At 31.1% G+C, this 27,159-nt stretch overlaps 2 protein-coding genes across 5 annotated transcripts; one reads left to right on the top strand and one right to left on the bottom strand.

The window, feature by feature from the left end:
* The first annotated feature begins 8,797 nt into the window (after nucleotides 1–8,797).
* On the top strand, nucleotides 8,798–12,600 carry LOC103501216 (4-coumarate--CoA ligase 1-like). Its single transcript, XM_051083764.1, has 4 exons — nucleotides 8,798–9,862; nucleotides 11,351–11,763; nucleotides 11,841–11,943; nucleotides 12,212–12,600. The coding sequence occupies exons 1-4, from the start codon at nucleotides 8,864–8,866 to the stop codon at nucleotides 12,335–12,337; spliced, it is 1,641 nt and encodes a 546-aa protein (XP_050939721.1). The 5' UTR covers nucleotides 8,798–8,863; the 3' UTR covers nucleotides 12,338–12,600.
* Nucleotides 12,601–13,176: 576 nt separating this feature from the next.
* LOC103501217 (ACT domain-containing protein ACR11) lies at nucleotides 13,177–16,551 on the bottom strand. 4 transcript variants are annotated; one of them, XM_008464734.2, is made up of 10 exons: nucleotides 16,096–16,551; nucleotides 15,434–15,491; nucleotides 15,210–15,335; nucleotides 14,960–15,054; nucleotides 14,415–14,499; nucleotides 14,271–14,330; nucleotides 13,925–13,980; nucleotides 13,665–13,770; nucleotides 13,510–13,578; nucleotides 13,177–13,424 (listed from the first exon to the last, which is right to left on the bottom strand). In XM_008464734.2, exons 1-10 carry the CDS (start codon nucleotides 16,254–16,256, stop codon nucleotides 13,362–13,364), a joined length of 879 nt encoding a protein of 292 aa, XP_008462956.2. In that variant the 5' UTR covers nucleotides 16,257–16,551; the 3' UTR covers nucleotides 13,177–13,361. The 4 variants fall into 4 exon arrangements, with proteins under 4 accessions (XP_008462956.2, XP_050939723.1, XP_050939722.1 ...); XM_051083766.1 differs by having other exon boundaries at nucleotides 13,506–13,578; nucleotides 15,425–15,491; nucleotides 16,096–16,495; XM_051083765.1 differs by having other exon boundaries at nucleotides 15,425–15,491; nucleotides 16,096–16,491.
* Nucleotides 16,552–27,159: the final 10,608 nt, after the last annotated feature.

The raw sequence follows: 27,159 nt of genomic DNA, 5'->3' as shown, positions 1-27,159 counted from the left end.
AAAAAAAAAAGTAGCATCCGGAAATGAAAAGGTTCTCCTAAGTTGTTAGTGATGGATGGCTAGAGGGTCAAAAAATTGGTGTAGGTTCTCATGATTATATAAACCTCTAAAATGGGTTCAAAAGAAAGTGGCTTTTCTTCATTTTAATATTTCATTATTCCTTCAAGAGTATAGTGGAACATAAAAATTAGATTAATTTTGATAATATATTTTTTCAAAATTAAGTCTTCTACCTCTATTTTTTCTTTTCTTTCTTTTTAATCTATAGTTTAAAAAATTAACTCAAATTTTAAAAACTAAAAAAAGTAACTTTATAAATTATTTTTGTTTTTGGAATTTGATTAATAATTCCATCATTTTATCTAAAATTGCAAATTGCAAATTATTTTAATGAAGGGAATAAAATTAAAAAATTAAAAAAATTAAAAAAACAAAATGATTAAAACATAGGCAGATAATTAAAGTTTTATTTTTTTTTCTTTAATTAGATACTCTGCTAATAACTTCTTGAAAAAAGAAGTGTCTGCATGGTCCCAGTTGTAGGCCCAATACTGAAACGTGGGCCAATTGATTCACGAAAAGGGCCAGGCTTAAGTACGGCCCATGCAACATTTTTGCGAATTTACATTTCGTTATTAGACTAATAAATAGAGTTTCCTTTTTAGTACAATGGGGGGGGGGGGGGGTTGGAAAATTACGGAAAAGAAACTTTTTTTAAAAAAAAAAATTTAGGAATACCCTAAGGGCCGTTTGGAGGAAGGATTGGGTTATGGAAGGTTAGAGTTATGATAGTATATGTTTGAATGAAAGGTTATGTAGGTAGTGTTATAATAAGATGTGTTTGGGGAAGAATTGCATAGGTAGTGTTAATTTTTTATGCATTTTTCAAAAATTCGTATTTTAAATCCAACCCACAAGTTTCGTATATTTAATTTACTAAATTGTCCTATTTTTATTAAAAAATTAGTAATTTATTTAATTGTGACGTCTATTTTCAACGTTTTTTACATGAACGTTACGTGCGAATAAATTATTAATTTTTTTTAAAATTCATATTCTAATTCCAAAACACAAATTTTGCATATTTAATTTACGAAACCGTCTTAGTTTTTATAAAACAATTTGCCAAATCGTTTTTAAGTAATCGTTACGCGATAATAATTTTTTAAAAGAATTCATATTCTAAATTTAGTACACGAATTTTGTATATTTAATTTAACAAATCATCCTAGTTTTCGTAAAACAATTTGCCTTAATTTTTTTAAATACGACATGAAATTTTCAACTTTCTTTTTGAGTAATCATTACAGTTGAATAAATTACTGCTTTTAAAAAAAAATAACAAAATAATAATCAATTAATGAAGATATTAAAATAAGGAAGAAAAAAAGAGAAAATACTACATTTTGGAAAGGGAAACTTACATAAATGTAACAAAGGTGTAAACTATTTACGACCCGTAACAAAGCCCAAAAAATTAACCATTTTTTAAATATTCCAAGTTTGCCCTTCCATTTTTCTTCTTTTCCTCTTCGTTTTTTTTCGCTTCGATTTCATTCCATCGTCTTTCTACTTTTTCTCTTTTTCTTTCGCTGCGATTTCTTTCCATCGTCTTTTTTTTTTTTACGCGTTTACATTTGGGTAACCAAATCTAAACAATTGTGTACAACAAAATAGCAAAATCTAAAAGAACGAATTTTGAAAAAAAATCATTTAGATTGGAGTAGCCAAATGTAAATAAAAAAAAATAAAAGATTGTGTTTAAAGAATCTTAAAAAAAAAATCATTTAGATTAGAGTAGTCAAATATAAATGATCGTGTAAAAAAAATAAAATATCATGTATAAAAAATCTTTAAAAAATTCATTTAAATTGGAATAGGCAAATGTAAACGATCGTGTAAATAAATCTAAACGATCGTGTACCAAAAAATTAAAAAAAAATCGTGTACCAAATTTTTTTTAAAAAAATCATTTAGATTTGGGTCCTCAAATCTAAACGATCGTGTACCAAAAAATTAAACGATAAACGATCGCGTATAAATTTTAGTCATATCTAAACAATAGCGTATAAGTTATAGCCATATCTAAACAATCGCGTATAAATTATAGCATATCTAAACGATCGCGTATAAATTGTAGCCATATCTAAACGATCGCGTATCAAACAATGACCAAATTTAAACGATCACAAATATATTACGTACATGTTATTGACGTGATTGACGGGACATTTTTGATATTTTACACGGTGGGCCTTTGGACTTTTTTCGTTTTTGAAATTGTTCTATAGAGTGTAAATATTTTGGTATTTTTTTTTTATATTTTTGAAAAGACCCCTTTTGGAAAAGTATGAGCATAATTTGGTAAAAGTTTTAGATTCAAAATTTAATTGAAATAAATCTTAAATCAAATCTCGCCGTTTAATTGATTTTTTTAAATGAAAATTCTTATAGATGAAAAGTTTAAATACTTTTTAAAATATTTGTTATATATTTTTTTAGGTTATTCCATGATTAAAAAAGTATTTAATTTAATATTAAATCGTCGGATCTGATTTTGTTTTGATTTTTTTATAAATTTAATAAAATTCATTTTTCTAGAAATCATTTAACTTAAATTTATCAAAAATAGTTTAGATATACTTAGTTTTGAAATAAAATATTTAAAAAAGTGAAAAACAAATAAAGACAAATAAAAGACATGAAATAATAAAATAAAATAAAAAAAGTTAAATATGAGGGTTAAATGCATAAACTACTTACAATTAATATCTAATTAAAATTAATTTCGTAAAAAAAATAAATTAAAAATTAATATTTGATAAATAAAAGAGTATAATTTAAAAAATAAAGGAAATAATAAAACTATGGAGGAGTTGAACAAAAATTAAGAAGGAGAGAGAGGGAAGTGAGATTATGATAACCTTAAAACATGACATTTCATCCAAACAATGATTTACAAAATTAACCATTAGGTCAAACGACCTTTAAATGTTTCAAATTTGTCATTTTAGTTTAAGAATAGATTTACAAAGTTTATATATTAATAAAATCATTAAATTTCATTAACTAAATGCTGAGATGGCAACATGATTATATGGCAAGATGAGTTAGCATTTTATATTATATTATATTATATTATATATATATATATATATATATATATATATATATTTTTTTATTGTGTTTCTCATCTCTCTTTTATCTCATTTTGAAGCTGTGCCTTTCCATTTTGAGAAAATTATAACTATAGAAATTTGTCCTTATTATTTCTATATTTTGAGGAACACATGTATTTAGTCTTTTATGTTTTAAAATATAAGAACGGGTGTATTTAATTTATATACTTTCAAATTATATATACATTTAGTCCATGGTATTTTAATAATATATTTAAAATACTTTTAAAGTAAGTTTCCTATTTTGCATTTTTGAATAATGATATAGCATTATAAATTTGAAAAATGAAAAATAAAAACTTTAAGTATCTTCTATTTTCCCATTTTCTTTCTTTTTGTCACATCTCCTCTTCTATGTAAGAAGATGAGTTCATAACACATAAAAGAATAAGAAGAAAAGAGAGGGGGGAAAAATAAATAAATTGACAAAGATGGTGAAGTTGATTAACCACTCATTTTTGGCTAAAAAGCAATATAATTACTTAGCTTTGATGTCATAACTTCCAAAGTAGGTGAAACAAAGAGCTTTAGGTTTAGAACAGTATTTATGCTTTGGAATATGAATCAAGTTTGTAACTTCTTTTATTTGTCTTCTTTTTGCCAAACCCTTCTTTTTCTTTTACAAATCATGCATTTCTAATTCAAATCATTTAGTGGTTAACTGAAGATGGTTTTTTTTTTTAAAATGCAACATAGTAAGTCTATAATTTAAGCTCAATAATCAAATTTTAAAAAAAATATATATAGTTCCTCTCTTTCTCATTTATTCATTTCTTCCTCTAAAATTAACCGATGATAACGTGAATTAAAGATCTAGAAGTAGAAGAGATTAAAAAATGGAAAATGATTGTAAATAAAAAAAAATTGCTAAAAAATATTTATAAAATATAGTAAAATTTTTGCTATATTTTGTAAATATTTTGAATCATTATGATATGTTTGACGGTGTCCCTAAAAAAACTTCAAATTTTATTTTTCTTTCTTAAGAGGCCAACAATTATTTGAAATATATAAAAAATGATATTTTAAAATATAACCAGATGAACTAAAATATTTACAAAATATAGTAAAATTTCAAATATATCACTAACTAACTGACTTCTATAATTGATAAAATCTTATATTAATAGACACTTGTTGAAGCCTATTAATGTCTATATCGTTAATGGAATATAAAATTTTAGGATACTTCATAAATATTTCTAATAAACTTGTGATTTACAATAATTGTTGCATCTTTTAAAAACTCATTCTTAAAATTCGTACATGTTAGGGATGAAATGATTAAAAGTTTGGGTAAAAACCCATCACACGTATTTGTGAAAGCTTGAGGTTGAGGACTAAAGAAAGAAGTAAATTTTCTTATGTTTAGTACAAACATAAATTGCATTTACTATTGAGTTCTAAGATTAAATTTTAGATTCGCGGCTGTCCACATATAATTGTTTTTCTTAATTGAAACTGCAACATCAACCACAAAATCTGAACATAATTCGACATTGATGGTGGTCCTCACAAGCATCTTGCTCAAAGATAACCATTCCTAAAGTTGGTCATCCGAATGATTTGGACTACCCAATCTAAATTATAGAGGTTAAGTTAGATTAGTTTTCATTTTGAATTGGCTTGAATTGATTTTTTTCTTCTTCTTCTTTTTTTCTGCAGCATTGGATTGGATTCGAGTTATATTTTTAAAATTCGGATTGATCCAACCCAACCAAAAATTTGTAATATTATTAAAATATATATTATAACTTATAAGTATTATAAATTATACATATTATTGTAAAGCTTATTTGAAGTTTATAATCGATAGGTTGAATTTTAATATTTAATGCTAGAGTTCTATGAAATTTTAGTTATTAATACAAGTTGTAAACAAATTTAAATATTTTAAATTAATAAAAAAAATATATTTAAAATAAGAAAATAAATAAATAATCTGACAACCAAATCCAATCTGACTTGAATTTTGAATTGAGTTGAAAATCTTATTTGGATTGTCAATTTAACTAACAAAAAATTTCTTTTTAACTTAATCTAACCCAACCCATTTATACTTTTAATCAATAATGATCGGAAAGAAGGTATTTAAAACATTGGAATGAGGAAAAGAAAAATAGGTAAAGGCTCAATTTCTTAATAAGTGTCCAAACATCAATAATAAATAGTCTTCAATAGAGAAGTTTGGTGGAGCAGTTGTTTTATACAAATTTCACAAACTTTTATTTCAACTCAGGGCAATGCTTCAAACATCTCAATAAGACATAAATGAGATATTTGGAGACCCTCTAACAAATGAAGGTTATAATATAACTTAATCCTAAATTTATATTTAGATTGAGTATTAGATTGGATTTGTAATATCAAAATTACTCTATTCTCTTTTTCACTATTCACACTTTACAATACCTATTTTTATTTTGCTATAAAATTCACGCATTCCAATTTCCAACACCCCCAAATCAACAATAATATTATTACACTATAATCCCCAAAAACGCCCACAAAAGTAGGAGAGACATGAGATAGAGATAAATGGTGTATTTTCTTTTTTTCTTTTTTCTTCTTTCTTTTTTTTTAATAGAGGAAAATTGAATTGAGGGCCACGTGGCAACGACCAACCACCTTTGGTAGTAGGTAAAATGGGAATGGATGGATCTTCATAATTTCTTAGCTTTACCCACATAAAGTAGAAGATGAAGAACCCCCACTTCTTTTTCTTCTTCTTCTTCTTCTTTTTTTCTTTTCCTTTCCCTATTTTCTTTAGGACTAATATTTTATAAAAAAATAATAATAATAATAATAATAATAATAATAATAAAGCCTAAGAATTTGGTATAGGAAATTAAAATCAAATATTTGGAAAAAAAAAAAAAAAAGAAAAGAAAGGAAAGGGTAGGGTTTAAAGGGTTTCGCTAAACGCACTTTGATAAAAAGTTGGGCAACCAATAGGCTAACCATTTGGACCCACCATCACCTAAAACTCCCACTCTCACCAACCCCATCTTCTCACCAAACATTTTCCCCTCTTCAACTCCAAATTTCCATCCTTTCCATTTTCTTCTTTTTTTCAACTTCAATTTTTTTTTAACTCGGACACACCAACTCAACCACTATACATCAATCTCTTTCGAGAACAAAAGTTGAACCAAAAAAAAAAAAAAAAAAAAAAAAAAAAAAACACTCTGCATAAACCAATAAATTATGAGTTATTTTTACAAAATTAGAAACATTGATGGAACTTACAAGCTCCTAAAAATGACAACTTAAGGATTATCAAGATTTAAAAATATCAATTAAAAGAATTTAAAAATATCAATTAACTATTTTATTATAGTGTTTGAATTTAAATTATTGTTGATCTTTCAAAAATAAAATATGTAGATATTAGTGTTCTTTTTTTTTTTTTTTATACATAAATTTTGAAAATATATTAATCTATATTGCGTCTTATTTTTTAAAAATAGATTATTATTGAACTAATTTTTTTTATGAATTCATTAAATTTACAGGTTTGGACATTTCGGGAGTAGGTGTAGTAAAATGAGATTGAAAGAGGTATTTTGACCAATTATTATAAATTACAGTCTCTTCAATAGAACTCTAGATTTTTTTTACACTATTTTAAATCCAACCACATGATAAACTCAAAATTTTCATGTGGTGTTTTTACAAAATTTTATAAACTATTAAATAAGTTTGTGGTTAAAAAAAATCAAGAATTAGATATTCTTAAATCAGTCTCAAGTAAAAGTACAATTTTTAAAGACAATGTTAGACATTTTCAAACCTTGTTAGATGAAAAACTAAAAATGTTTTTGGACTTGCAGAACATTATTTAAATTAAATTAAATTTCAAAATAAAACAAAAAGTTGATCGACCATAATTGCAGTTTTAACTTTAGGTCATGCCAGTTAACATTTAGTTCATTTATTTATTTAATGGGAGAGGTTGAATTAACCCTTCATCTGTAAGGTCATAAAATTTTTAATTTTGGTTTACAAAAAGAAAAAAGAAAACAAATTTCATCTGGGAGAAGGATATGAGAAAAAGGAAGTACTCTTCCTCCTAAATTCTTTCACATTTGCCTAAAATATTTCACCTTGGAATTTGTATCACACATTTTATTTTCCTTATACAACACCCTACTATTATAATAATAATAATAATTATTATTTGATAAAATATTGTTTATTTTAAATGCTTAGTTTTATTAACTGTAATTTCAATAAATCTTAAATTTAATCTTTTTCATATTTATTTTTATGAATATTTTCTATATAATAATTATAATTTCAATCGTAAAAAATGATATAATATGGAAATATTTTTCTAAAAAAATTAGAATGAAAATGCTAATAATAATAATAATAATAAAATAATTTAAAATACAGTAAAATAAAAAGCTTTCTTTGAAGTATATAGATTAAAGCAAAAAAATATATAAAATATTTTTGTAACAATTCTTTTAGACATGAATTTTTTAAAAAAGAATAAAATATTGAAATTATTTATAAAATATAATAAAATTCATTAAATCTTTCATAGTCTTTTTAAATTATTTTTGTTATATTTCGTAAATAGTTTTTTTATTTTGTATCGATAACAATTCTTATATGTAAATCAAAATATAAAAAGCAATTGTTGAACAAATTTTAAACTACAGTTACTGAAATAATATTTTAAAGTATATTTTTTATCTCATTAATATCTGATCTTAAATCTACTTTTTTCTTACCAAGATCTCACTTTTCAATTTATTTTTCTAATGGATTATCTTCACATATTTTATACTCTCATTCAAATATTGCTTCTCATGCACTTTCTCTCTTACTTATCATCCTATTTTTTTAATATACAATTCCACCTCTATCCCCATACACACTTTCTCTTATTTTATTTTTTACAATCTTTATTGCATTTTCATTGCACTAATATTTTCAATGTATTACATATTAAATAACATTTTTTCTCAACTAAGATGGATTGCATTTATCTCTACAAAAAAGGAGATGTCATGGCTAATTACTGAAACATGCTTGAAATATTTGTATTTATTGTATGTGTTTTTTAAAAACTTTAGTATTTAAAACAATATACCAATACGAACATAAACTATAAATCCTCTGCTTGGACATATTTTGGAGAAAAAAAAGTAAATCATAGTAAATGTAATAACGGTCAAATTTAATGTGTTAGTTTAGAATTCTTAAATTGATCAATGTTTTTTTTTTTTTTTTTTTTTTTTTTTTTTTTTTTTTAATTACTTATATATAGACATTTAGTAAGTATTTAAAAGAAGGCAAGCGCTATGATTGAAATAAAAATAAAAATAAAAATAATGCGTAATATCTTTAGCATTATTACACATTAATTGATGATTAATGAAATCCCTTAGAGTGAAACACGTATGAAATGAATGGGTACTAAAGCAATTTTCTTCATGCATCTTTAGAGCCTCAGCCCATTACTTTGAAAACTAATGATTAAAAATACAAAACAATAAATAAAATTTTCAAAATTACCGTTTAGCCCCTTCACCAACCCCCAATTTTTGTCCCATCCCCAATCCAACTCCCTATATCTCCGACTCAAATTTCCATTCTTCGAACTCAGAAGAACAATAAACCTTCAAGAAAAAAGAAAGTTATCTGTTCTTCTTCTTCAATTCGGCGTTGAAATGGGAATTGAAACAGTTGAGAATGACGTTATTTTCCGGTCAAAACTACCGGACATCTACATCCCAAATCATCTTCCTCTGCATTCCTACTGCCTACAAGAAAACGCCGCCAAAATAGGCCACCGAACTTGCTTAATCAACGGCGTTACCGGCGAATCCTTCACCTTCAACGACGTCGATCTCACTGCACGCAAGGTCGCCTCCGGATTAAACAAACTCGGCATTACAAAACGCGACGTAATCATGCTCCTCCTCCCAAATTCACCGGAGTTCGTCTTCGCTTTCCTCGGGGCCTCCCACCTCGGCGCAATCATGACGGCCGCAAACCCTTTCTTCACGGCAGCAGAAATCGCAAAGCAAGCAAAAGGATCAAAAGCAAAACTAATCATAACGCAATCGTTCTACTACGAAAAGTTGAAGGAAATAACAGAGGAATTGCCAGAGGTTAAAATCATGACCGTCGATTCTCCTCACGATGGTTGTTTATGGTTCGGTGATCTAATTAAAGCCGACGAAAGAGAGATTCCGAGGGTGGAAATCGACCCAGATGACGTGGTTGCGCTGCCGTATTCGTCGGGAACGACGGGATTGCCAAAGGGAGTGATGCTTACACATAAAAGTTTGGTTACGAGTGTGGCTCAGCAAGTGGATGGGGAAAATCCAAATCTGTATTATGGAAATGAGGATGTGATTCTGTGTGTTTTGCCGTTGTTTCATATTTATTCTTTGAATTCAGTTTTGCTGTGTGGATTAAGAGCTGGAAGTACCATTTTGATTATGCCCAAATTTGAGATCGGTTTGCTTTTGCAATTGGTGGAGAAATATGGAGTTACCGTGGCGCCCATCGTGCCGCCCATCGTTCTGGCTATTGCAAAGTCGCCGGAGCTAGAGAAGTATGACCTTTCGTCGATCAGAGTTATTAAATCCGGCGGTGCACCGCTTGGGAAGGAGCTTGAAGATACCGTAAGAGCCAAGTTTCCTAAGGCTGTGCTTGGACAGGTATATCATCATGATACAAATTTATAATTTTAAGAACTTTAACAACAACCCTTTGGTTTTTTTGTTTTTAAAAATCAAGTTTCAAAAAACAAAAGAAAAAACTACAGAAAATATTAGATAGGTTTACAAAATAGTAAATATTATAAATAATGAAAATTTTCAATCACGGTGAATTATAATAATTAAGAATTTTAACTATTATAATGTGGTATCTTAACAGTAAATGTAAGAAAAATATATATTGAATTTGTTATACTCTCAATTTTTAATCACTGGTTTGGTTAAAGAACAATAAGAAACAAATATGTATATATAAAGAACAATTTTCGTTTGGTATTTTCAAAAAACCCGATTTTCATCCTTGTACAATCTACTAATTTTCTTTTAAATATATATATTTTAAATTGTTTAGGTTTTAGAATGAGTTGCAACAAGATAATAGATGAAAAAATCTAAAGGTTTAATGGGTGGAGGTTAGTGGTGTTATTAAATGTAATTAAGATTTTGTAGATGTGAAGGATAATTAGTCAAAATTCTTGATGTGAAGAAAGTCTTTGAGTGGAGACGAAATGACACAGAAGTCAAAGCAAAAGTCTGCGTGTAATTCTTTAGTTATTAAAGAAAAAATTAATTTAATTCATTTCTCATTATTAAGAATTATTTATTTTCATTTCCCAATTTGTTTTTGAAAGGTTTCGTCCACCTAAACAACAGCCCACCAACAACAAAACGCAAAACCAAGTTGGTAAACTTTTCACCTAAAACCTTTCACCAATTTTTTATATTTTTAAACACTTTTTTCTTTTTTTTTTACACTATTGATTAAATGATGAAAAACATTTTGACAATAATTTTATCAATGATAAAAGTAATTTATAAGATTCTAGGATCACTCCCTTTAAATCTCTTCTGTTTTTCTAACATCTTTAACAATTCACGAGGCTCCTATATAATAATAATAACAATAACAACAATAATAAAAAAGGTTAGGTTTCTTTTAAACATAAAATTCAAATTTATATCTAATATATTATATAATTTCTAGAATATCTTAACATTTGGAAAAATTATTAAACAAAAATTTAGAATTTTAGTTTTCCTTGTAGTTTTAACTTTTATATAATTAAGTATACAAACACCATCACCACCCTTAATATCCACTTTTTACTTATATTTTGAAACAAAGTGGTTTACTATTTTAAAAAACAGATCAAAATACGAAATTATTATCAAATGAAATAAATTTATTAAACAATTTTTAAAAATCATAAGTGTAATAAACCGAAAAGTTTATAGTATCTAATAAGTATCCTAGAAGATGAAATTTAGTTGTAAATATTTGTCTATCATAACCGAAAACTTTACAATAACTTACGTTTTCCATAAAATTACAACATTAAACTTCCGAGTGTTAAACTTTATATTTAATATTAAGATAAATATATTTGCCCACGTGGCATAACAATAATAACCGTTGGATGATTGTAGGGATACGGAATGACGGAGGCGGGTCCAGTACTAACAATGGGATTAGCATTTGCAAAGGAACCGTTTCCGATGAAACCAGGCGCCTGCGGCACCGTCGTCAGAAACGCCGAGATGAAGATCGTCGACACCGAAACCGGCAGTTCCTTGCCTCGTAACACGCCGGGAGAGATCTGCATCAGAGGCGATCAAATCATGAAAGGCTATCTCAACAATCCGGAGGCAACGGCGGCCACAATCGACAAGGATGGGTGGTTGCACACCGGGGATATCGGATTCATCGACGAAGATGACGAGCTGTTCATTGTGGATCGGTTGAAGGAACTGATTAAGTACAAGGGATTTCAAGTGGCTCCGGCGGAACTGGAAGCTCTGTTGTTGACTCATCCGGTCATCTCTGATGCCGCCGTTGTTCCGTAAGAATAATGAATTGAATTTGGATTCCGGCTGGGTGATGATTGTTGGGTTAATTTTGTGTGGATTGATATTGCAGAATGAAAGATGAACAAGCTGGAGAAGTTCCGGTCGCGTTCGTTGTGAAATTGAAGAATTCTGAAGCCACTGAAGATGAAATTAAACAATTTATTTCAAAACAGGTATCTGTTTTTTTTTTCCTTAACAAATTTGAATTCTATTTTTTAAAATTATTAACTGCTTCTTATAATTTTTTCTGAAATTATATTGACATCACATTTTATTGATATTTCTAGTCATTCTTGCAAAATTAAGATATTACAAATTGATGTTAGTTGGAGAATGCAATATTTATGCTAAAAGATTAATTATATATATATATATATATATATTTTTTTTTTGTGTGTGTGGAATATTAATTAGGAATTTAAAATTAAAAAATACGTGCAGGTAGTTTTCTACAAAAAGATAAACCGGGTGTTTTTCATAGACGCAATTCCCAAATCGCCCTCGGGAAAGATCTTGAGGAAGGAGTTGAGGGCAAAGTTGGCAGCTGCATTTCCAAATTCTAATTAACTCTCTCTCTCTCTTCTTAATTTCACAACACACACACACACACTCAATGCTGCTAATGATGATGTAAGTTCTTCTTCTTCTTCATTTTTTTTTTAAATTTTAATTTTTAATTTTCCCTCTTGTTGTTTACTTGTTCATTTGGAAAACAAGAAAGTTGTATTTTACATTGGAATTTGTTGTACTTGTATGCAACTATCTAAAGACCAAGCTCTATATATACATAATATATAAAGAAGGTGACTTATTTCGAGTTTCGACTCGTATATGTGTATATTAATTACCCACTAATACTATTTTTACATTTTTTTCTTCTTTTGTATTTTTAGATCCGTAGGTAATTGTATAAATCATCTTGCTAGATTCACATATTTAAAGTATTGGATCTATTACAATTAAATTACTTTTAATTAATAAATCTCAATCATGAATATAGTTTCACAATATTAATTTATATTGAAATTTGTTGACCGATAATAATAATGATCATCTAACATAATAATAAAATATATAAATGTGTTTCTAAAAACTTATAGCTGAAGTTTTTATTTAACTCGAAGAAAGAAACGAAAAAGAATTTACTTGAGAGAAAAAAATTGCAACTGTTTAATCAAGATTTTATTCAGCAGCATATGTTTAGGCTGCCGGTAATGACAGTAATCTATCTTACAAGTTACAAGTAATCTTTTGGAAGCTTCACACACACACATGTATAAGATTTAGCATACACTTTTGTTCCTTATTTCCAAGTTCAAAACTAGACGCTTTAAGATTTATCTTGCAATGTGATCGGAGAAAGTATCAAAAGATGGAAGTCAAATTCACCGTGACATGGTCGAGTATTGAACAACAAACTCAAACGTAATATTCTTGTGAATTCACAATGTTAATGTTGAGGTTCAAATCTAGTATGAATGAGCATTATGGTAAGATATGGTACAACAACAACAGGGTGTAAATGGTACACCACGAATGGACAATATTTCTTGTAGTTTAATTATCCTGGTTTTGGTTTACCTCTCTTGGCTCAAAAACTCGCCTCCTCTGTTGTAGGTCGCCTCAAGAAATATCGTAAACTATTTGAAATAACCTGTAAAATCCGATGTAAATCCTCCATTGGTTTCAGTAACCAACAATATTGTACATCATAACTAGTAATCTAAATGTATACCAACCTGCTGAAGAGGCTTGATGAGGGCTTTGCCCCTATAGCTGACATGAAACTTGGCCTTAGCCAACAATCCCTGTAGCCAGGACAAAAGAAAGTTGCAATTACCATGGAAATTAAGTAACTCTTAAGGTCTGAAAATTCAACAATGAAAATAGTCACCTCGGTGTCAAATTCTCCAGATTCAACTGCAACATTTATGTCGGTAATACTCTTCACAAGATCCACCAATAATCCTGGTCGATCAGCTGTCTCTACATACAGTAAGCTGTAAAGGCAAAAAGGAAAAAGGGTTGAAAGTTTGCACTCACTTTATAAATGTAGGATTGATGAGTTTGTAAGTGAATTTGTGAAAATCATTCACATTATGCCAATTATTTTCCCCCGTTGCTAACAGAAGAAACGGACAAGACGAGCATTACCTTCGATCAGGACCATCATCTTGTATGTTGATGTGTGTGGCAATGTCCACATCAACCTGAGAAATGATAACACATGATAAATCAGGCAGAGGAGCAAACATCATTTCAATCAAGTGACCTATCAAAAGGATCCACAATTAAGTAACAATAGAAATACAAAAGCTACAAAATGATGAATATTAAACGTTAAAGCGAATAGTTAGATCAAGTGATATGAAAAGTATCGAGAAGGAAACAGGAAAGCATATTCTTATTTCTGACACAAAGGGAAAATGTTCAGCAGATTACACACTGTCCTATCAGACTATCATGAAACATTGGATGTGGTATGTAGAAAAATCAAGACCTGTTGTTGCGGTGGCATGACTCCAAAGGCTGCTCCCATTGCTAACTGAGCACTTGATTCCTGAGCCACCAACTTTAAATTTAGGGACATACCGAAACAGGTCTCTAAATAGAGATACAGAAATGAATATTGATAAGAGCATACCGGATGATACTGAATCAAATTATTTATAATTGTCAAACGAATGGCCTCGAGCAACTCTGGATCATCTACTTTTCTTCCAGTATCTCTGTATATTAGCAAAGCAACCAAAAAATCAAAATCACCGTGGAACAACTTCAAGTCCAACTCTAATCCGAAGTATCAGTTTTCATGTTTGGAAGGTCCATATAACTGAAGGGTTGCCTAGGCCGATGCACCATTCCCCTATCATATTGATATACTACAAAGAATTTTAAAAAGTAAATTTTTACTACCTTTTACTTGAACATGGTCTGTTCTGTTTTGCACACAGAGATTTAAGGAGTGTTTATCATTTTTTTAACAGATTGTTCCAACTTCACCTTCAAACCAACTAGCATATCCATGTATATAGTAAAGATCAATGATCAAATGCAAGAGTTTTTATTATTCTAATAAAAATTTTAGACCATATCCAAAATGCTAGTAACCCACAACTATGACAACATTCCATTCAGTAGTGTAAAAGATAGTCATGAAGCATGCAAACGTAATAAGCCGACACTTACGCTTTTGTGATGGAAAATCTGTTGTGTTTTCCAGAAGAATCCAAAAAGACATTCGCCTTGACAACATTCAGCCCCAGGTTTTTCAGAGCATTCATCTATAACCAATGCATTTTTAATGGGGATTATAGGAAATGACAACGAAACAAGAGAGCTCAGAAAGCTTTATCCTTCAGTATCATAACATAGAAAGAAGCTCTACTGAATGAAATGCTAACGGTGACTTTGGTAATAAGAACAATTAGCTTCTTACCGTGTCCAGAAGAGCTCCAAGCCTATCACCAAAGGTTATCTCCACCACAGTTGCATCTTGATCAGAGTCCTGGTCTATTATAACTATGGGCGTTGGAATTGTATCAGTATCACCATTACTTCCATCCTGTTGTGCAACCACTCCCAAGAGAGAGAGAGGTCCAACAAAAATTAAGAACAAAGCATGCAACAATCTCAAATCATATGCATCGATACCTTTAGTACCTCAACAGCTGTAGCTGATGATGCTCGTGGAATGCTCTTCATGTTGGAAGAAGACCATCTGAAGAAGGATTAGTAGCAAACTTAATAACATATCTTCACAAAAATGAAATGCATCCACACAAACTAAATAAAAGAAACCCTCTAGCATAAATCAATGAAGAAATCAAGATGCATTTCTCAAAGCGAAAGAAATCATAATAATCTTCAACTCCTCAAAACCCTTGACAGCTGAAAATGCAATGGCTAACAACCAATTAGCTAAAGCATTTGGTATTAATAACAAACTAACATAGTACGAAAGCAGAAGTTACTGCGTTCTAATCCTTATTTTGTAATTTTCTCCCCCATTTGATTAAAATCAACAATTCACGTAGTGGGCTTCGTAAATCCTATTAATATCGGAGCTGGAAGAGGAGGAATATTCAAAATATACCCATAATTTATCTACTTCAGCAGATTTCACATCCACTTGTTAATTAACAGAGAAGTATTGGTTCAATTCCAGAAGTTAAACTAATAAAATAGCAAGAAATTCAGAAACGTATAATTGTTACATGCAATGAAGCAACAACCAAAAAATCTTCAGCTTGAATCGAAATTGACAAAAAGATATGTAAAATTAAGCAGAAAAGCAGAGGAATTCAAGGAATTGAAAGGAATACCTTCCCGCTTGGTGGAGGCAGAAGCATTTGGTGTGAAAAGCAATGGAGGTTTTGGTGAAAACCCCATTAACAAAACGGGGTTCAGAAGATTTGAGAGTCCAAGAGGTGGAAGTGGAGTGAAGGCCAGAGGTCCAAGAAGCCATAGCGACAGCCACAGTCATGGGGAGGGTTGGGAAGAAGAGGAAAGAAGGCAGAAGCGAGAAATAGAAAGGGGAATGGGAGATAGAAGGGGGGGGGGGGGGGGGGGGAAGAGAAGAGGTTAGAGAGAAGAGGTTAGGATGAAAGAAGAGAACATTGTAAGCTCAGAGAAGAAGGGATGAGAAAGAAAGAAATGGGTTACGAGTAAGAAGAGATTGGAGAAGAATACGACCCATCTGGACCCGAGCGATCTCGAAATATCCGCCATTGAAGATGGATAGGTAGATGCCTCACTCAATTTATCTTCTTTTTCCATCACTCTTTTCTTTTTCCTTCTTCTAAAAGCTAAACAAAAATATTAATTAGAAAAAGAAAAGAAAAGAAAAGAAAAACCATTACTAACAACTCCCTCCATATAATTGCAAAGTGGACCCAAATCAAAATATGAACAGATATTTGTAAAAGTCATGAAATTTATAAAATTTTTATTTAGATTAATAATTAGGTTGTTCTTCTCTCAGTTAGTTTTGGGTGTTGTTATTAGTAGTTACATTTATATTTGATTAAATTTATGACATTTGATAATTTGAGTTAGATGGGACATAGGCAAAAGATTAAAAAGAAAAAAGAAAAAGTGGATGATACTTTTTTATACTGAAACCAAAATTTGGATCACGACTTTCCCATGACTAAGACAAAGGAAAATTAGTTTGAAAGGTTAATTGACAAATGACAATAATTTTTATTTATTTAATATTGAGAAATGGAATACTGATTGTGAATAATAAATAAATTACCAATTTTCAAATGGGACTGATTAGTTATGAGTTGGTGGGTAGTAGCTTCCGCCTATAGCGACGCCTTTGGCTAAAAATTCTCATCCCTTCTATATCGAATATTAGTTTGAAAAATATTCAGCTTCATTTTGAAATCGTTTATTTATTTATGTACATCTTATTAAATTGTTCAATTATAAATTGTCATATGATATAAGTTAGTTTTCTCTTTCTTTTAAAAAATATTTTAGTATTTTTTTTAGATTAATAGCAAGAAGAGATGTACACAACTAGATATGATAACCTATTGGTTAGAATACTTATAGATGTATTAATAAAAAGTATGTATATATATGGACTCTTTTTCATCCCTATTTCCTTATATTCATAATTTGTAGGATAAAAAAGGTCTAGCAAATATGACAAAAATATCAGCAAGATATTTTATAATGCTAACAAATTTTAACTTATTTTAAAAAGTGTAGATACCTTTTTTTATTATTATTAATTTAAATATATTTGAAAAGTATTTATTGGATATCAACATTTTGTCGATATTTTCTTAATTTTAATGAAATTAGACTACGCCATTTTACGCTTCATTTAAAACTTTGCCTCTAAATATATTTTTTTATTATTTTTTTTTCATTTTTTTTGTTTCTCTCTTATTTTTTTAAAGAGATTATTATTCACACGAGATTTTAGGAAAAATGTAATTCATGGAATTGAATTTTGTATATTGATTTATATGGTGATGTGAAATATAGTCTCAAGTATTTATTCCTTTATGCTTTCTCTCAAATATAATTTAAACTTAGAACTTTTTGATATTCGATTTTCAGAAAGTTATAGTTGCAAGTTAATTCAAGCTTTAATCTTTTGGAATTCAAGTAAAGTTTGAAAGATTGGATTCAAGGAAAGTTTGATCTATCAAGTCTTTAATCTTTCAAAAAAGATGATCCCGATGTTGATAAGAACTTGCACTTCTTGAGAGCTTTTTTGAGAGCTTCAATTCTTCCCTCAACTAAAGATCTCAAAATGAATGGCAAAGGTCTTTATTTATAGAGAAATTTCATGGGTTTTAGGTGCGCCTTGAGCCCATTTGACTGTTGGGCTTGGGCTTCGGCTCATTTGATTGTTGAGCTTGGGCTTGGACCCATTTGTTTGTTGGGCTTGGGCTTGGGCCCATTCGCCTAGTAGGCCGGGACTCAGACCCACTTTCTTGGCGGGTTTGAACTCATTATTTCTTTAACCCAATTTTTCGTCGGGAGCTTGAATTGGGTTGGATATGAGAAAATTTGACTACCTAAATCCAATCAAAATATAATCATCAAAATTTTGATGTGATGACATGACACGATTTAATTGTCAAAATTTCTTGTTCAACAAATGCCTCTTTTCGAGATTCGTGCACGTGTATGGGTGGGTGAGTCTAAAAAGCGATAAGCTGAAACAAAAAATACAAGTGACTTTGCTTTTGACTTTGACTCAGTTAATATGTCAAATTATTTTCTTTTTCTTTTAACTATTTTTTCTTTTTAATTAATTTTCATTTTCTAACTTTTCTTTTTTTCCCTAGTTTTTCTTTTTCACTCACTTTTTTTCTACTAACTTATCTAATGTTTTTCAATATGAGTGACCCTACCTAGGGTGTTACATGAGCAAGCACTTGAGCAAACTTGAAGATGGAGCGTCGCTTGAGCAAACTTGAAGATGAAGCGTCGCTTAAGCAAACTTGAAGATGGAGCGCCACTTGAGCAAACTTGAAGATGGGGCACCACTTGAGCAAACTTGAAGATGGATTGCACCAAGCTTGATTGAAGATGGAAAAGCGAGACTACACCAACATATCGATTACAACACATGGAAGAGGATGATCCTATCAACTTACGACTACACCACATTAAAGACGATGATCGTCTCGTATGTGCCGTATTGAATATGATGATCATCTCGGTTTCACCACATTAAAGATGATGATCGCCTGCGCTGCATTAAAGATGATGATCGCCTGTGTCGCGCCGCATTAAGGATGAAGATCGCCTGCACCCAGCAACATTGAAAGATAAAGACGATGATAGCCTCGACCGTGCCACATTGAAGAGATGATGATGATCCTCTCGGCTATAACACATGTGAGAAAATTAAGATGAAGATGAAGATCCTCTCGGCTACAACCCATGTGAGAAAATTAAGATGAATATGTAGATCCTTTCGACTACAACCCATTGAAGATAATGATGATTATCCTCTTGGCTGTAACACATTGAAGATAATGATGATTGTTCACTCAGCTGCAACATATTTGAGATGATAATCCTCTTGATGCAACACATTGGAGGTGAAGATCTTCTCGCTGCAACATATTTGAAATGACGATCCTCTAGGCTGTAACATATTTGAGACGACGATCTTCTCATATGTAAAATATTTGAGACGATGATCTTCTCGACTGCAACATATTTGAGATGACAATCTTCTCGATTACAACATATTTGAGACAACGACCTTCTCGACTAAGACATATTTGAGACGACGACATTCTCAACTGTGACATATTTGAGATGATGACATTCTCGACTGCAACATATTTGAGATGACAACCTTCTTAGCTGCAACATATTTGAGATGATGAACTTCTTAGCTGCAACATATTTGAGATGACAACCTTCTCAGTTGCACATATTTGAGATGATAACTTTCTCAGCTGCAACACATGTGAGAAGATGAAGATGTAGATCCTCTCGGTCGCAACACCTGTGAAAAGATGAAGATGAAGATCCTCTCGGTTGCGACACATGTGAGAAGATGAAGATGAAGATCCTCACTTGCAACATATCAGAGAGGAGTAGAGTTCGCTGGTCGACATTTTAGAGAAGGGGCAAAGTTGCACCTTAAGAGGGTAGACCATTAAACACCCTTGCTATCGCGTAAGAAGCCACCGAAGCCTTAGCTATGGTTCATAAGAGTATGGAGACTGCATGCGAAGAATTTAAGAACTTCAAGTGGAAGCTTTGACTTTGTCTCATTTGCCCCCATTCTTTTTTTTCTTTTTATTGTAATTCTTGTAAATGCAATACTTTTGTTGAATGATAATGATTTTTTTTTTTAATTTTGGTGTAACTACTCTTGAATTTCATTTGTATTGCTTCCATACTTTTTACTATGAGATCACAATGAAGCATAACATATATATTTTTCTTTTGCGTGCGACTGAACTTAAAGTAACTTTTAGCTGCCTACGTACCTCTTTTATAACATAGGGATCGAGTCATAACGTAGTTCAAAATTTTTTTTTGCCATCCATTTTTTAATCTCTTGTGGGCTAGGAGTATCATGCAGTTTAGACTCTTGCGATAAGAAGCGTTGCATATCTATCAACTCTTATTTTCATCAAGGATTTGTTCATCTCTTTTGTTTGTAGGATTGGTGAATATAATAAATCTTGACTTCACGGTCAAGGAATTAACCTTATGTATTTATGTCAACAAATTACTTCCTCTTCATGCGTGATACACTACAAGAATTGGGGGGACTCCCAATGCACATAATCATCGGCGGAAGTGCTAAAAACGTCAGAATACGATTTTCCGATGCAAAAGGCAACGTCAAAAACATCATCGGAAGAAATGCGTTGGGAGAACAATTCTCGACACGTCATGAACAAGGGATCGAGAGTAACCTTCTCCCGACGTATACCTTTCTGACACCACCGATGCATCGACAATACGTAATTCTCGACGTCCTCGTTATCGATGTCACCTGTGCATCGAAAATACCTATTCCCGACGTCATGATATCTGACATCATTAGTGTTGGGTTTTATCTCTTAAAACTCGTAGATAGTAAATATAATCAATTAACCGTTATTAAAAAAATGTTTTATTATTATAATTTCAATAAGTGTTATTGATTATATTATTAGTTTTGTCTTAATAACCTAAATCCAATAAACTAACATTCTAAGCTTTTGATGAGTCTTGAACAGTATGTAGAGATATACGGGGATCAATGTTCAAGATCAACTTGAAGGGTCTATAGTATAGGGTTAAGGTTGGGTACCTCATCCTGTTAACACTTTGTATTTGATACAAACACATTGATTCAATGCGTTCATGTATGTGACATGCAAGAGAGGGTATCCTATGCGCAATGAGTTTGCATAAAACTGGACCACGAAATAGTAATCACTAGATGTAACTCCGTTAACTAGTTGGATTTCTATTTCATTAGGATGACCTAGGTGACTTAGTCTTAATCTTGAGTGTATTATGAACTCCTGTTTGCGAGTGATTGTCCTTTGATTTGTACGGGTGAGAGCGGCCAAATTTTCGATTCAATATGCTTATCATTTTGGGGACAAGACCGAGTGGGAAGCTGGGAACATAATCACACAAGATGAAATTCACTCATTTCCACCTTTAGGATAAGTCGATAAGTGTTCCCTTAAATGGTATCTCCGTGACTTGAACGAGAGCCCTACCCTCTCTATGCACGAGAGAGGTTTTTGTTTAGTGGTTGGACCATAAACAGATTGTTCATTAGAGGAGCACTGGTATTTAAGGACTAGAAGTAACCCAGGGGTAAAACGGTAATTTGACCCAGCTAGTGTTACGAACACTTGTGAATGACTAACTTAATGGTATTGGTCTATATCCTTAGACACAAAAATATATCTACAGTGAGAAGAGTTTAGCTGTGAGTCTGAGTGTATACACAGTTAACTAATATTGATTAATGTGGTTAATGAGTTTAGCTAATTAATCTCATATCGTTGTAGCTTCTGATCTGTAGGTCCATTAGATCCCCTTCCTAGCTCATAAAGAGTAATGAGATTTATTTATATTGGTTGTAATTTGAAATGTTTAAATTTACTTTGAGAATTAATATAATGTATATTGATACATTATAATATAAAGTTTATACTTTAATTAGACTTTATCATATAAATTTAACTTTGGATATGATTCAAAATTAAATTACGAGAGAATAAAATATTTGAATGAGTTCAAATATTAGTTTAATGTGAATTAGATTAAAATTTAATGTATATGTGATACATATTAAAACTATAGGTTATGAGAGAAATTTATATTTGAATATGATTCAAATTATGGATTAAATTAAATATAAGATATTTAATTTAGAAATTAATTAATTGGATAATTAATTAATAGTTTAGTTTAATTTTTAAATATGATTTAAATGAAATATTAATGAAATATGATTTAATTTAATTAATTAATTATTTTAATATATATTAATTTAATATTTATTTATTAATTAATAGGGAACGTGGGTGGTTTTCCCACGTTCCCATATATTCTCTCAACTTTCCACTTATTCTGTTTGAAGAATATGGAATTTTTGCGTAACAAAAATTTTGAGAGGTGAGTTCCGCGAAGACTGAGTTGCTCTCCCGTTCTCTCTGAAAAAAATTTTCTATGTAAAGAAAAATTTCCTCAATCTAATTTGGTTTCCACAAACCATCTCAATTAGAGAATAGGAATGTTTCCAAGTGGTGGTGCCCCAAGTTGTTGTTTGGTAGATTCAGAGTCGTCAACGAGAGTAAGTTCTTCTTTTCTGTATTTTCTTCAAAGCAAGTTTAACCATAAAAAATTAGTTTTGTAATTTTTGCCAATATATTGATATTTTTAAGGTTCCAATTAAAATTGGGTCTCTGTAATTTTTCGCTGTAAAGGGCTTTTTATCCCTTCAATTAGTGCGTCAGAAAAAACACTATCCCGACGTGTTGTGTGCAATGTATTCCCGACGTTTGTTGCGTCGGAAATTCCTTTTATATGTATTTTTTATTTTATTTCTAAGATAAACTATAATGAATCAAGTCTCTATTTTGTAAAATATTCACATTCGTTTTGGACTAAATCAAAGAAAATTCAAAATAAATTAGTAAATTACGAAATATTGATAATTTAGATAATACAAAAAAGTTCAAAAAATATAATAGCGTTCATAATACAAAAAATATAATGTTCATAATAGAAAAAAGCGCAAAGAAAGTTGTATGTCTTCTAACGATCGTACGCCATTCTACATTGCGAGTCCTACAATGATACAAAAGTGGATAAGTTTAGTACATATATATCCATATCATTACTGTCATTTCAAAAACTTAAGAATAATGGAAATATATATACATACCGCAAAGCTAGGGATCATGTAGTGGTCCTTGTTATGCCCCAGTCATGTCTTGTATCTGCTTTCACATTTATTCCACTTATGAAGCTAACACTTGGTGATTTTTTTATCTGCTCTTCAATCTGTTCAATCTGTTCCAAAGCTTTATCAAGCTTAGCTTGTAATTGAATCTCTCTTTATGTGGACTGCGAACATGACATCAAGGAACTGCTCGCACTTGTCGTCTTGCGGGCTTTCGACTTGGGTCCCCAACCAAGACCTTTTTAGTAGCCTGGTTGTCTATCCAACACCTGATCGCATATCTCATCCTCAGAGAGTTGTTGACTACCCTCTGGGGTAGGCTGAGACTGGAGTTCCAACATTTGATTCTGCAACAAATTTAAAAACTAAGTTAGTAAGTCAAAAATATATTATCAAAGAGGACAATTAATAAAGGCATACATGTTGCTTCGATAACTTACATGCAGATCCTCTACGGCCTGCGACACGAACATCCCAGATCGAACATGTGTTTCTTGGAACAACTTCACACGATCGATAGAATCCTCTCTTTGCTCTGCGAGCTCGTGCTGTCGTTGTAGAAACGACTTTCACTCGCTGCTATGGTTGTAAGGCTGCTTCTGTCCAGTAGTCTTGTTCGTTCGTGATTGCTCTTGCATGAAAACAATTATGTTGTTTATTTCTTATACATATTAAAAATTGAAATCATAATTAACCATGACAAATGGTTCAACTGTTCACATGGAATGCACGGTTGATGTAGTGGTCACAGAGGAAGTGTCAATCCTCATCACGTCCCACCAGTAGGTTTGGTGGGTTGGCACGAGCCTCCTTGGGGTCGTGTACTTTTTGAATTGTCTGCGACAGTCATCCTGAAGCTCTTTAAAGGTGCTGAGCATCTGATACTCAATCAACCTATTCATTGCTTGATCATTGAAATCAAACACAAAAAACCACTACACATTACAAAAATAGCACATTCTTTGTTAACTCAAATATGTTTCAAATTAAATCCTAAATGTGTAGTGAACTTAATTACCTGGAGGTTAGCCTTGACGACCTCAATGTATTTTCTGCCAATGTTCGCCCACTTAAGGCAGCAGACGGAAAATTTCTTTCACACACACGCTTATTGCCTGGTTGAAGTGAACGACATATGGAGAAATAGACTTCTTTGTGTCAAGGGAAATCGCCATCAGAATGCACGCATTGGTTGCAACGTAGCACTCCAACTCTAAGAGTCGAGACTGCGCACGTCTCCTAGGAGTCAGAGTCGCAGGTGGTTGAGAAGATGACTCTGCCAATAAATTATAAGAACATATAATGTTAGAGAAAAAAAAATGAAATAATCCTATGTTAAAATGTATACCATTATTATATTCACCCGAATTGTCATCCACCGACGACAACCCTCCCTAAAGGTTATCTAAATGGTCTGCAAACTCGAGGAACATAGCGTCAATCTCGAAGAAATTATTGCGTGGGTATGACGACAAGATAATGCATGTGGACATAGAAAACAAACATTTAACAAGCAAATACGAACACATAGCTATAATCAAAATATATAAACTACATAAATATGTGGGTGTGTGGTTCGTCATTATAATTTGTCATCGTCGCTTGCATGTGACAAGTGTTCATCCACATCGTCAATGAAGTCGTTAGTGACATGATGCATAACCAGTCTTTCAACAATTGTAGGATCAATGTCAGTCTTGTATAGAGTGTCATCCTCGATGTGGTCATCCACTCGATAGCTCACAACGATTTCTAGTACATTGGTGCTCATTCTCAATATCGTCCACTTTTGGCATGTCCCATATACGCTTATTTTGAACGACTTGTAAAACTTTTCAATTGCTACCATTTTTTGGGTTATCTAGGTAAAAAACTTGATGTGCTTGAGTCGCAAGAATTACAGGTTTCTCTGCATACCAAATACGAGACGTGTTGAGAGATTTGTACCCTAGTTCAACGTGAGTTCTTTGACTTTTGTTTACGTCTGTGTCATACCACCGACACTTTAATAGCCATACATTTCTTCCCAACAGATATTGAACATGCAACACTTCGTCCACAACACCGTAGAAATTATTGTCGCCACTTTCACTTACATTGCTTTCACTAATGACCATAAGTCCACTGTTTTGTATAGTGCATCGAGAATCCAGTTGAGACGTGTGAAATCTCAATCCATCCACGATGCATCCATTGTAACAACGAATGTTAAATGATGGTTTCATCGCAAGTGAGAAGAAATCATGAGATAGATTTTCAGACTCACGCAGTTCTAACACCTGAAATCAATGTGACTACGATTATAGACATTTCACGTGCTTAAGTACATTAGTGTATACATGTCACACTAAAACTTACTATATACCTGTGCTTAAAACCATTTATGGAATGCCCGTTCATATCTTTTATACAGATCCATAGCATTTTGAGCATGTCAGCATATTAGCCTTAAATATTTCCTGACGGGGATGAGGATGAGTTTAATTTATGTAAATAACAATGTATAACAAATACTGATCAACAACTATATCTAAGAATTACAAAAATGAGGAATGCTTACTTGCGATACTTCGATATTTCGTTTACATTGTATAGTATGTACCAATAGAAGAGGCGTTTCTTATCCTGTGATATAGTACGAACACTTGATGCACCTAAGGGTCGTACTGTAACGACCCAACTTTTCAGTCTAAGTTGAGGTCATTACTTACTATTAAGACACGACATCCAATCATAAAAACTCAATAAAGACCCTATTCAAAATTCATTAAAACTCAAGATATAATAAAAATCATCTTCGGATCCTATTTCAAATCAGTTTCAAAAGTTTCAAAACATAGTCTACGAAATTTCAAATGAAACAAATGAATGAATGTTCTAACCAAAACTTAAATTTAAAATCCTCAAAATGAAAATAATAATAAATTAACATCCTCAAAATGAAATCTTCTTGCCCCACGTTGGTCTGCCTTGTACAATGCCCTTGATGGGAAAAACAATAGAGAGCATGCAACAGCGAAAGAAAAGGATCATGCTTTACTCTATATGCATCTAAAAGATTTAGAAATTAACATGCAACTACTAAACGATAGACCTAAACGAATAATGTAAAAAGTAAAAGATGAGCATACTTTTGTAGTTCTCAACTTCTTCTTCGTTCCAAAAAACTTCTCTGCCTGTAGATCACGAGCATATGACAACCACTATATTGACCTACTAATCTCAGGACCAAGAATCGAGTTGTGGGACTCGTTTTTGTAAAGTAAATCTTTTAGAGAGAAGGATGGAGGTAGGTGTATCGTTTAGATAATTTTATGAGAATCATCATCATCTTCTCATTCTGAAATGAGAAGTTTATATAGAAAAATTACATGCAAAATACATGCAATTTATTTCATATAATCTCAACACCTAATTAATCCATTAACTATTAATAAAATTAATGGCTTCTAATTCATTATAAGCTGCCACATTTTGCACTAACATTTAGTTAAATAAGGAAATTAGTCAAAGGGCAATTTGGTCATTTGACCAATTAAGTCAAAGTCAAACTTTGACTTTTCTTAGTCAAAAGTCAACTGTTTGACTTTTTGCTATTTTATCCGTCTTGACTAATTCTAACCTCTCCGAGTATGAATCCGCATTCATTTTTCTAAAATTCAAAACAAATTTGAATATAAATTCCGGTAAAGTTTTGTTTTTCAATGTCAAAAGTCAACATGTTGACTTTTACAACTTTGACCGTTTCAAAACTTTTCAAGCTTCTAAATATGAATCTATATTCATATTTATTTAAATCATATTTAAACACAAAGCTTAAAGTTTATATCTACCGACTTATATCTTATATATTTGTCAGTTTCTCTCTCTTTTCCTAATTTGAACAATTCGAGTTACTTCAACATATTGTTCTTAGTTGAATCCATATGAGCTAGTAGGGGAACTTAATGGACCTATAGATCATGGACTC

Source organism: Cucumis melo, chromosome 4 (assembly GCF_025177605.1).
Source record: "Cucumis melo cultivar AY chromosome 4, USDA_Cmelo_AY_1.0, whole genome shotgun sequence".
Lineage (NCBI taxonomy): Eukaryota > Viridiplantae > Streptophyta > Magnoliopsida > Cucurbitales > Cucurbitaceae > Cucumis > Cucumis melo.
Note: the sequence above shows the minus strand (reverse complement) of the source record. Positions and strands in the feature narration are given on the sequence as shown.